The sequence below is a fragment of the Eulemur rufifrons genome, chromosome 17 (assembly GCF_041146395.1).
Source record: "Eulemur rufifrons isolate Redbay chromosome 17, OSU_ERuf_1, whole genome shotgun sequence".
Classification (NCBI taxonomy): domain Eukaryota; kingdom Metazoa; phylum Chordata; class Mammalia; order Primates; family Lemuridae; genus Eulemur; species Eulemur rufifrons.
Window position 1 is genome coordinate 68,038,285 of NC_090999.1, and position 13,009 is coordinate 68,051,293.

At 31.2% G+C, this 13,009-nt stretch overlaps 1 protein-coding gene across 4 annotated transcripts in view; it reads right to left on the reverse strand.

Annotated features, from left to right (window-relative positions):
• Positions 1–13,009, reverse strand: part of CHD1 (chromodomain helicase DNA binding protein 1) — a 73,056-nt gene that overhangs the window by 12,578 nt on the left and 47,469 nt on the right. For all 4 annotated transcript variants that reach the window (XR_011235921.1, XM_069492004.1, XM_069492003.1 and 1 more), the window contains exons 19-29: positions 12,379–12,528; positions 11,302–11,450; positions 10,822–10,918; positions 10,638–10,733; positions 8,731–8,907; positions 5,570–5,730; positions 4,324–4,365; positions 3,134–3,264; positions 2,342–2,480; positions 1,988–2,138; positions 629–751 (exon numbers count right to left, since the gene is read on the reverse strand). Coding sequence is in view for 3 of the 4 variants with exons in the window: in XM_069492004.1 (XP_069348105.1) it covers positions 629–751; positions 1,988–2,138; positions 2,342–2,480; positions 3,134–3,264; positions 4,324–4,365; positions 5,570–5,730; positions 8,731–8,907; positions 10,638–10,733; positions 10,822–10,918; positions 11,302–11,450; positions 12,379–12,528 (1,416 nt within the window). In the remaining variant the exon portion in view is untranslated. The remainder of the gene's footprint in view (positions 1–628; positions 752–1,987; positions 2,139–2,341; positions 2,481–3,133; positions 3,265–4,323; positions 4,366–5,569; positions 5,731–8,730; positions 8,908–10,637; positions 10,734–10,821; positions 10,919–11,301; positions 11,451–12,378; positions 12,529–13,009) is intronic.

Here is a 13,009-nt window from a genome sequence, read left to right on the forward strand (position 1 = left end):
TTTTTTCTGAAGAGACAGGTCTCACTCTTGCTCAGGCTGGTCTCAAACTCCTGATCTCAAATAATCCTCCAGCCTCAGCCTCCCAAAGTGTTGGGATTACAGGCATGAGCCACCTTGCCCAACCTCAACCCATAGGTAAACTTTTAAGATGCTTTAAACTCATCACCAGGAAATGGAGGCCAAAAACACAACAACAACAATGACAAGTTGCTTTAAGTTTCCAATCACCTCCCTTTTTGTTTTTTTCCTACTTTTTTGAAGTCCCCTCATAAATAAGCTCATGACTTTTGAGACAGTTCCTGAAGCTCCAAATAAATGCCTCTAAATAAAACAGTAATGCAGGTTTGACCTGTCAACAAGTATTCTAAAGGAGTTTTTACTCTCCTTCTCCAAATACCAGAAAAAACAGGGTCCCACTTCTAAAAGATATGATGCACCAGTTTTAGACATTTATGCTGAAATAATTTGAGGTAAAATTTGAATATGGTAACATTCAAATAAAACTAATAAATTATAGAAAAATACACTTATATAAGTTCATATTGACTACAGATGCTTAGCATGGTCAAGTAAAACATATATCTTATTAAAAAATAAACTGCTCTTAAGCATTTAAATTTTAACTTACCGCACCAGAAAGTCTCTGAGCTTCTTTTCTTGCAAGATCTTTACTAAGTAATTTGATGAGGTAGTCTGCACGCGTCTGCAACTGTTTTGCTTGTGGCTTTTTATCAGGATCGTCTGGAAGAATCTGAAAAGGCAATTTATTTTTTCAGGTTGTCTTTAATAAATAACATGAGAACTGTATTGGACAAAAAATGCTTAATCATTTTTCAAAATATAATTCACTAACAAGTTATAATTTTTAATATTTGAAGATATAAACAACTTAATGCAAAATAAATAAGCCAGAGTTAAAGATTTAATTATGCTGGAAATGAATTCTAAATAAATAGACCTCAAAAATCCCTCATGTTATTTCCTTTCAAAACAAAAACAGAAAATATGAGGTTACAAATTTCTCTGAAATATACAAAACTGCATCCAGTGTTACTAATCATGACATTATCCTTAAATTCCTTTCCTCTCTCAATAGATATAATACATACAAAAATTTCTAGAATACAAAGTATCATCTTTCTAGAAGAGAACTCAAAGCATGCACTGTGAAGAAACTTACAGTGGGAATCTAAACTATTTCAACTTTTTTTCCTCACAGTAACAAATGACAAAGCACCAATATCTAGAGGTTCTCATTTGTCAGTGAAAACGTACAAATACAAAAATACAAACAATAAGGAAATTCTAGTGTTTTCCATTTTAGGCAAAGCAGATAATCAAAAATACTAAACACTGATATTTTTTTAAAAATCATAAAAGATTTTAAGAATCCTTTTTTATTCTTACTTGAATAAAATTAATGGTGAATAGGAACAAATATATAGTTAGATAGAAGAAATAAGATCTAATGTTTGATAGATCAAGGAAGGTGACTATAGTTAACAATAATCTATCATACATTTCAAAATAGCTGGAAGAGAATAATTCAAATATTCCTAGTGTGAAGAAAAGATACATATTTAAGGTGAAGGATATCTCAATTACCCTAATTTGATCTTTTCACAGTATATGAATGTACCAAATTATCACATGTACCTAAAAATATGTACATCTATTATGTATCAAAAAATATTTTTAAAAAGTTAATGATGGAATGAAAGATTTACTCGTAACCTAATAATCTGAAGAAAAATACACCTAATGCCTTAAAATTAATAACATGATTTCAGAGGTAAAGCAAAATCTCATGTATAATTTAAATTCAATCCTTTCATGAAAAGTAGCTTGAAAGAAGCCAAAGTCACACAACTAGCTAGTGCCTTGGTTTCCTGATTACCAGTTAATTTCCAACATAATTTAAAAGTAAAAATTAGAATAAATTAAATTTAACATTAATGGTCAACAGAATCAAAAAATAGATAAGTACCTTGTGTGTTAGACTGAGGTCAGGATCCATTTTAATCATTTCCCAGCTTCCATATCCATATTCATAGATACCAATTAACAAATTGGAATCATCTTCTTTGCCCCAGTCTATATCAAAATGAGCTGCCTTTGTATGACATGGGATAGTATACCTAGGATTAAAGTTAATAATTGCTGTCAAGTTATAAGATGTCTTACATTAAAAAATTAATTTTGAAAAACGAGTCATCAGAACTTCAAAATATCATGCTTTTTAAATTTTTGTTCAAAACCAGCCAACACAATAAAAATTTTACATTCATATCACAATTAATGAATAACAAAAATTTTACAATGGAAAAAGCAAATAACTCACTGCTTTCTTTCTTCTGGATCTGAAGGAATGGATTTGTGCAAAGGTATTAATTCTTCTTCATGGGCGATGACTAGCTTGGCATTCACTTGTACTCCTGATATTCGGAATGTTGGACCCTTTACTTTTCCCAGTCTACCACCTTAATTTTTTAAAAAAACAGTACAAATAAAGTATAAAATGTAATTCTACAAAATACAAAGCAACATGTGCTACCACTTACATTAATCAGTATCCCTTATTTATGTTATTAAAGAGGGAACTGTTGGCAAATCTTAAATGTCACTACATATATACTAGAGATTATAATCTAGCATATGTGAATTTACAAAAAGTATTTCATAGAACTTCTTTATCAATTACATAAGATGGATCAATCTATTAATACTGTCAGTTTCTAAGAGTGCTAGCATGATTTTTTTAGTGCATCTGATTATTTTTATTCAGATAGATGAATAAGAAAATAAACTATGAAATAATTATGTTCCAAACCAATTTTAAACATATATATTTACAGTTTCTTTCCCCAGTCATCTATACTAAAAAAATAGTGCAATCAATAATGCCTGATGTTACATCCCAGCCAGAATATACTAGGGGCTCTAAAGGATAGATTCTACTGCCTTCAAAACCGTAATTTTGTTCTCCATTCCCATTACCCAGAATGGCCTTCCTTTGTTTTGTAAAGCATCTTTTGATGAATAGGTAATTTAAGATACAAAACCTAACTCAAATAAAAGCATGTTTTGAAACTTTCATTTACTTCTCTTTAAAATACTCTCATTTTAACATTACCTGTTCGTTCTGTTCCTGAAGAACTATCCTTTAAAGCTTTAATACAACCATTATGTACCAATTCTCCTAGTCGTCTAAGGTCTGTTTCAGACTTATCAACTAATTCAGCATCTCGAGCAATTGCATCTAATCTGTAACAAAATAATACATTTTTCAGGTAAATATGTTAAATAAAGTGGTGCCATTTAAGATAAACTAAGTTTCACTCTATTTCAAGATCTAAATGTCACTCTACTGTATGCCCTATAAATTCTAGTTCAGGTAAGTGGCACAGAACTTGTAAATACTAGGACAATTTGGCAGGGAAGCAATTCATTTATATATTCAAGTATAATAATAAATTTAATTCATTATAGAGCAAATGAAGTTTATGTATCAATTCTGTAAAAACTTTTCATAATGGATCAAACTTTAAGAAGTTCAAAAGGCAGTTATAAGGCTTTATGATAATTGTAAACAAAAAGGATAAGAGTAAAGTTCTATAATTTATTACAAAATACCAAATAGATACCATGAATAATGATTAATGTTCAAGAAATTTTTAATCTAAAATAATTATGCAAGGATTTCATATTTTAAGTCACCTCCAAATAAAACAGAAAATATATCTATATTTTTAGAGAAAACATAGAACTAATGAGTCTTTGCTACTCCGTATTTAGACAGTGGATGGACCATTATTATTATTCAAATCACCACCAATTAAGATTAACCAATAATTTCAAAAAAATTGTCTTTGCAATTTGAAGTTTAATACAGTTTATATAATAAGAGGATATAATTAGGAAAAATTTAGAAAATTTCCCTAGTTAGGGAACATAGAACTGGTCAGAAAGCTAGGTTAGCAACTCAGCCCTATGGATAAATCTGCTCCAGCTACTTTATAAGCCGTTGATGAAAAATTAAATAAAGATGGTGAAAAGTGCCTTATGGTCATAAAATGCAATTTAAACATTTATAGGAAACTTCAATTATAGGTAAGAAAATTTTAGAGACTGGAAAGAATTAAGGATGGTATAAAAACATTTTTAAAAAATCAATCTGATATTTGCTTGCTACAGATTCATTTTGTAAATGCCTGTTAAAAGCAAATTTAACAAAGTAGCTAAAGCTGAATGTTAGTACAAATAAATAAAGCTGACACCATATTACACATTCCATAATACAATGAGAATGCCAAATGTATTTACCTTTCTAGAGGGCCACCAAATTTCTTATAGCTCTTGATAAACCTACCAGAAAATAATTGTTTGGTTTAAATGTGTGCTTCACTACCCATTAAAAAATAAATATACAATATATATAGAAATAAGAAAATACTTGTTAGTGCAAAAATTAATTAAAGGCATTGTTACTAACAAGAATGAACAAACTACACTATAAATAAAAATATTAAAACATTAAGATATACCAAGACAAGATATAATTGAACACCCAGGATGATGTTTAGGTATCAGTATAAATAAAACAATAGAAGCTAAATTTTATTTTAGAAATTACTTTATTATTTTCACAAGGCAAAACGAGGTTCAAAGCTACCTCAAGAAGTGTCTCCAGAACAATGATCAATTATATGACACCTCCTCACATTCTAAGTGCTGATAAAAGTTTACTGAATGGCTGTAATTCAGATGTATGGTATTAATTATACCAACAATGAAAAATGATAATTTTACTTTAGAAGAAGGCTACTTAAGTGGCTGATGGATGAGGAAAAGTATCCAGGAAAAGTAGAAGTTGAAATGCTTCTTCAACTAAAGACAGAAAGTCCAGTGGTCATAAAAGTACCCTTATAAAAGCTAATAATGTATTTAGTTTTCTGGTAGAAAGAATGAGGAAGAACTTTATCACTCAGGTCTATGATTTAAAAGAAAAGAGTTACAATGGATTGAAAGAAACAACAAACATGAAATCCAAAAATGAACAATGTTTTTATAAATTTCACATGCAAAACTATTACACAAACAAAAGTAAGCTGCTATTCCCATCCCCCTGGAAGAAATAGTTATATATAAACATATTTTGAACAGAAGCTATAATTTATCCTACATGGTCAACATTATCTCACCTCAATTCCTACTTGGACATACCAGAAATGCCTTTAATATGGTTACTTTCAAAAAAGAAATCACCTCAGTGTTAAGAAACTAGAAAAACACAGAACTAAATTATTACCACAAAAAAACTGATAATGTTATGGGAGTCATAAATGTAGTGAGAATTTTTAATTAAAAAACCTAATATTAGATGCCAAACTTGTTTTTTCTCAGAGTTATAATGAATACACAAAACCAGAACCACCCAATTCCTACTCAAATCATATATTTACCTTCTCTAAAACTCCATCTTAACTTTTGAAAATTATGGGATTTTTACACTTTAGTTTCACCCTCTGATAAAACCATGTTGAAGCAAAATGGTCTTATATTGTCTTACCGCCTAATTTCTGCATCACTAAATCCTTTAATATTCTCCCGAGGGATGGTCCGTGGTCTTCCCCGTTTCTTTGGCCTTTTCCTTTCTGAGATCGAATCACTATCGGATCCAGAATATCTCCTACTTCTACTGCGCCTCCCTTCACTTCCGTTGAAACTAATCTAGAATTTGAAAACAAAAATTTACCCAAGCTTAGTGTAAAAAAAAGGCTTTTCTCTTAAGAGCAAGGAGAAACAGTATAAAAGACTGTCAGAATTTTCAAAATGTTATTTTACATATCAAAAATAATCCATAAACAAAAAGCAAACAGAAAAATACAGCATGTTAATGAAAAAGGTTTATTATTAGCCTTAATAATTAAAGCACTCCTATAAAGCAAGAAGAAAATAACCAGTATCCTTTTGCAAAAATATGAAAAGTTATTAACAAGCAATTCATCAAATAACAAATACAAAATTGTACTACCTCATTGGTAATTTTTTAAAATGCAAACTAAACTAACAGTGACATACAATGTTTAAAAATCTACCAACTTGCCCAACACAAAGTAAGTAACAGCCAATACTAGTAATGGTACACAAAAATGGACATTCATACACCTGTGGTTGGTATTTTGACTTACGGGTAATTTGGCAATATTACATCAAAAGCCTTAAAAATTATCATTCTATTGACTCAGCAATGTCACTTCTAGGCATTTTTCCAAAGATTAGAAATGTGAAGGAAGACTGGTAAAATCATTTACATCATAAAAGAAAAATGTAAATAATCTGAATACTCATCAAAAAGAGACTAGTCAAATAATGTACATAATGGAATAGTAAGAAGCCATTAAAAATTGTGTTATACAATAATTAACATTCATGATACACTGCAAAGGGAAGAAAATAAGTTCCAAATTAATATGACTCCAATTTAATTTGGTAAATGATATGCATTTGAAAATGTGGAATGACATATATTGTAATAATATTATTACTAGTCTTATTTCTGGGTAGACAGATTGATTACTTGTCCTTTTTTTCTGTTCTCCTTCTTAATATCCACTTATTGCTAACCTAACTTAGCTGATGAGATGTTTGAAATAAAAAATGCCAAAGCCTATTTGTAACATCCATTAGTTTTAACAGAATACATCAAAACATATATTCTGTAAGTCTTTGGAGGTTTTCCAAAGCTTTGGTACATATTCTGAAACCCTGATATGCTGAAAGCTAACTGAAGTCAAGGATGGTATTTACAGCTTATTCTTTCTAATCTCTTCTTAGCCTTTCACAAGATGTAATGTCTCTGTGCTCTCTCGCACTATAAAAGGAAATCATTTTGGAGTTTGCAGAAATAAACGCAAACAAGAAATAGCATATATAGTCACTTTCAGGCAAAAAACATTACGTGGCCCCACTTCTGTCTGTTATGTAGAAAGCTGGTTGCTGCCCCTAGCCTAGCAACAAATCTAATCTACAAAATAATAATTTTTCTAACATCAGAGAGCTAAAATCACAGTGCAACTTAGCCATCTATAAGCAAAGACAGAAGCTTATAGGAAAAGATGGTACCTGAAGAACAGTGGTTCACCTGGAAGAGCACAGGTGGCAGAAATGAAGTACCATACAAGTAGGTAAGAGGAAGTCAGCTAAAATTTACTTAAAGCACAATGTAGGCTAAGGAGAGACCACAGGACCCTGGGAGCTAAAGACATGGGGAGAATGTGCATGCCTTCCCAGGTGCTTCTCCATAAACCTCCACCAAGAGTTCATGAAAAAGACTAAAACCATGGCAGGAAACTGGAGAAAATTTTCCTCCATGGTGCAAACCTGGAGAAAGGGAACAGTCAACTTTGTGGGGATAGGCAGGAAGCCTTGCCAGACCCTTCTCACCTGCTGAACTGAGGGCACAGGAGAAGACCTAGTGTGGTTGTAGGAAAAGAAAAAACAAAAAACTCAAACCTTGGGGGAACAGCAGCAAGACAGGGACTAGAGTGAGGCAAATCCCCCACTTGCCTAAGGGTCAAAATATAAGGGGGTGCCAAAAAACTCAGTAATCAAGACAGATAATCTTGTAATGCAACATTCTGAAAAATAAAAGTTAATGGAAAAAAATCTAATATTAAGGGTTTTTTTTTTACTTTCGTCAAAGAATAAAATATAACATGGCATGGCACTTTTACTATTATGTTATTTTAAAATTTGGTATTTGTTTATTTGGGCCACAAAATAAATCTCAAGTGATTTTTTTAAAAAATTCAAATTATACAAAGTATGCTCTCTGAAAGAATTAAACTAGCAATCATTAACAAAGATACTTGGAAAATCTCTCAAATATTTAGAAATTTTTAAACACTTCTAAAAAAATCTGTGGGTCAAAGAGGAATTCACAAGGGAATTATGAAATATTTTGAAATGAAGGAAAATAAAAACACAATAGATTTGGAAGATGCAGAAAAACCAGTGTTTAAAGAAAAATTTGTAGCATTAAATGACAATATTAGAAAAGATCTCAATTCCATATCTAAGCAAAAAAAGAGGAGCATATTAAACCAAAAGCAAAAAAGAAGAAAAAATAAAGAGCAGAATCCCATGAAATTAAAAATGAAAAACTAATGAAACCAAAAGCTGATTCTTTGGGTAGGAGGCTGGTTCTCTGAAAAGATAAATAAAATTGATTACCTCTATCTAGTATGATCCAAAACAATTTTCAATATTAGGAATGAAAGAGGGGCATCATTAAATATCCTGTAGACACTAAAAGGCTTAATAAGGGATATTATGAATAAATTCAACAATTTAGATAAAATGGACAAATTCCTCAAAAGAACTATCAAACTCACTCAAGAAGACATAGATATCCTGAATAGTTCTATATCTGTAAAACAAATTGAAGTTAAAAATCTTCCAACAAAGAAAACTCCAGGCCCAGATGGTTTCCCTAACAAATACTCCCATTTAATGAACAAATAATCCGAACTCTACACAAACTATTTTTAAAAATAGAAGACAGGAAGACACATTTTTCAACTCATTTCGTAAGACAAACACTATTAGATCAAAGACATTACAAGAAAAACGAACTATGGACCAATGCTTCACACAAACAAACAAAAAAAAAATAAGTCCAGGGTGAATGCTCTTACATTATAGAAATAGTTTTTAAATCACAGTTACCTGCTTTGCACACTTTCTCATTCTTGGGAGCATATATATTTCTTCAAGTTCTTTTTGTCTCTCTTCTTCTTCTAATCGTCTTCTTTGATCTTCTGGAATGATTTCCTCCCAATTCTTTGAATTTCTTTCAGGTTCTAACTCAATGTCATCTTCATCCATATTTGAAAAGTTAGCAACCTGATAAATTCCAGAATTTTGATGGAATTACTATTATAAGAAAAGTTTATCCTTATTTTTTTTTTTTCCTTTTCTAGGGGGAAGGATGTAGCATGCTACAATGACAATAAAACCTGAATATCCTTAGGATAATGAACAGGACTATGGATGAAAACCAAATATGACTGCTAAACAATATAGATTCATTTCCTCATTAGGGCAAGGTAGATCAAACCACATGATTTCTAAGAATCCTCCTCCAGAAATGATTTTCTTTTTCCCTACTGCTCAACAAAATTACTACCACAACAGAAATAGAGGCACAGTTAACCGAACAACAACAAAGAGTAATTTATACTATTAATATGTTAAATAACCTTCTGCAGGAATTCCCAGACCAGCCCAAGTGATATAGAACTTAGTATTTTTACGATCATAAAAACAGTACCTAAAGAGCTGTGACAGAGATATGGAGCTCGCTGAAACCTCTGATAAATGATTTAAGCTCCCTAATCCCTGGTTTCCTCAACTCTAAAGAAAAGGATAGTAACAGCATACTAACTTTTGTGAGGATTAAATAACATTTAACTCATTTAAGGTACTGTGCACAGTGTGGTATGCAGAAAGCACTCATTAGAACTACCAACATTAATGCATTAAAACTTGAAGATAACTAAATGAAGACAAGAAAACTATGCTTATCCTACATAAGGAATGAAGTTAAAAATACAGTGTTTAGTCTCTCCTGTTTGTTGTGTAAATGATGACAGCCTTAAAGCCACCTGTGTATGAGTAGAGATTCAACGGTGTAAAAATAACCTACATGGACTCAAGTTATCAGTTTTTTCAAATTACCAGTTAGTCAAATTAAAAACAAATAGTATAACTTTATAGGAAAGAAAGAGTTAATCACACCATGCCCAGAATGAGTACCAGTTTCAGAAACCTTCACCTCTCACAAGGATTACTGAAGTCTTCTAACCTATCACCCTGCTACAGTCTATCTTCCACAAAGTAGCCAGAGCGATTCATTAACATTATAAAAGTTTTATTCATCTCTGTGTCCCTGTGTGTGGTACACTGCAGATGCTCCATAAATATTTGCTGAATGAAAAATGGCATGAATTGAATTAATCCTTAAAAATCTCAGTCATAGAAAATGAGCTATTTTCATCTACATAGACGAAGCCATTTCTTTAACCTAAATAACTGGCACTCAACTTACACAAGGAGGTCAGTTGACTTATGCTGTCTTATGACTCCCTGCAACCTTCAGCCCTCACCAAACCAGGGATTATTTATAAATATTAATAAATAGTAGCTTATTGCTGATTTTGTCTGACTAATCAGAGTTTGTGATAATTCTTAAGTTAATCTAATGTTAAAACTATTGCAGTAAAAATCAGCTAAAAGCCTTTAGTCACAGAAATCTAAATAAGAGATCACACTTATTACCCAAGTATTCGAAAACATGCTGTTTGCCAAGTACTACTCTAGGTGCTAATTAGGAAATAAATAATGACCCTTCCCACCTAACTAAATATAACTTCATAAATGATTTGGTCCCTTTTATATCAGGCTGCTACTGGTTTGTCTGAACAAGGGAGAAAAGACTTTATACAACATAGCAAATTTTAAGACAAAAAATTATCTTGCTGATTATACTTAAAGATTAACAAAACCCTAAATGATAACTCAAACTCTCAATTTTTGTAATTGTAAGGAAAAATTAAAAAGAAAAAGAAATCTACCTTGAACTGGGAAAGCAATTCATCTCCTACAGTTAAAGGACCTGGTTCATTTTCATGAGTTTCAGCCCTCTTCAAGATTTCATCTATATCCATTTCCTATAATTAGAAAAAATTAAATATACTTGAATCCTTCCATCTTATCAAACAGATGACACACATTATGAGGCAAGGTTTTTATTTTTACCTGGGGCTCTTGTTCTTCTCCTTCAGGTTCCTTAAACAGTTCCTCAGCACCAAACTTTAAAATGGCTGATAACTCTTCTTTATTGAAAGGAGTAGAACTAAAAATAGGAAAAACAAATAAAAATACTTAACATTAACAATTAAAAACATTTACATAGCAATTTTATTAATTATTGACATAGTCACCTTTACAACAGTTATGTGAAAAAGTTAGATGAGTGAAATATTAATTTACTTATTTTAAAACTAAGGAACTTGTAGCATAAGAAGTTAAAGAGAATTCCCTTAAAATTACAAATCTATAGTGGTGAAACCAGGTACTGACTGTATGTCTTCTGACTAGAAATCAGATCAATGTCTTCAAAAATATGAAAATTACAACTCTAAATATACTATTTCAATGATCTACTTATAGTGATGTAACATTTCAGAAAAATGAGTTTAGGATGACTCTAAAAATTTTTCATAATAAAGTAACCACCTTGATGGGGCAGAACCTGTGTGTAGCACTGTCTTCCCAGTAGTATCCATTCTTTGAATCACAAGATGATCTAAAACCATCTTCTTTTTGGCCCTTTCAAGAATATCTTCTTCAACTGAACCCTTTGTAACTAGACGATAAATATTCACCTGTAAAAATATGCATGAGGAAACAAATTGCAGTAAAAAGGATTTGTTTTGCTAACCTGATGTGCCCAAACATTGGTACATAGACTGAAGCTCATCCTACATGAAGTTTTCACTAGTCAAAAACAAAATGAAAATAAAAATATATATAACAATATATTTAAAGCTAAAGTTTTTCAATTTAAGAATCTATTCTGAGACTATGTCCTTCCTTCTTACATTCTGGTTAGGAGATTTTATTTGCTTATTTTTGTTTTTGCCAGATCCCTCAATTATGATACTGTTTCATCACTCCATACAATGCAAAACTCCATGAACCACTGCCCAAGTTAAGGAAGAAGCCCTGCCATAATACAAAGCTTTCCAAAATTAAAAAGAATTGATGTGCAGTATATCTTCCCTATTTCTCTAGGTTAGAGGTTCTATATGGAACAGTACCACCATGTAGGGGTATTCTGTTACAACTGTACCAGACAGTTGTACAGAAACTATAAAATGGGACTGGCTTTTTTTTTTTAGGTATAGAGAGAATCTTGTAAGCACATGTGGATAAAATGTAGGCTAACATAAAGGTAGCACTGTGTTATTGAAACTCTCTTTCAGAAGTTGAAATAAGCAAAAAAGACATTTTAAAGTTTACACTGAATGAAAAACATTGCATTCTATACTTACAAAGAGAATATACGATCAAAACAGAGTACATGGCCCTAATTAGGCATAGGTATCTCAATACAATTCTGTCAGACTCTCTAGGTGATTTTGGTGAACTGAGTTCCTTAGCACCCTAAGGGTTAAACAGCAATGACTATATTCCAGCAATCTTCTAATGATATTGGTTTATATTCTGAAGGATTTTTAAATCACTTCTGAACACTAATCATGAAAAAATAAAAAGATTCCAAAACAGCAAAGTAACAGAAATTAAAAATACCTGCTTTTTTTGCCCAATTCTATGAGCTCTAGCCTGTGCCTGAAGATCATTCTGTGGATTCCAATCAGAATCAAATATAACAACAGTGTCGGCAGAGGCTAAATTAATCCCTAGACCTCCAGCTCTTGTGGAAAGCAAAAAGCAGAAATCCTGTAAGGAATTGTCAATATGCAAAATTTTAATTCTTTTAACTGTGAATAATCAAATAAAAATAATTTTACAATTGATTTTCTGAATTTAAAGAGTATTTTAGTAGTTAAATTGAAAGGCAATTTTTAAGCCTATCATATAAACCTCTAAGCAAGACCACTCAATGAGACTCCAAAACATAAATATACATGGTAATAACAAACACCAAATTTAATCTAGTGTTTATTTACTTCTAGTGAAACAGAAAAGGAATGAAATAGGAAAGAAATGAGTGTATCTGTAAATTTTATTTCTTTCAGAAATAAAAGGCACACATAAAAAGAATTCTAAATGAAAGTGGACTAATTTATTTTGAAGGAAATTAACTGTTTCATGCTGAAACAGTATTGGTAAGAGTAAAATTCTTCAATTTTAACATAAAATACTGACTTAAAAACCTCATTTGCTGATCAAAATTGGCTAGCATAAATAAGACTCTTTT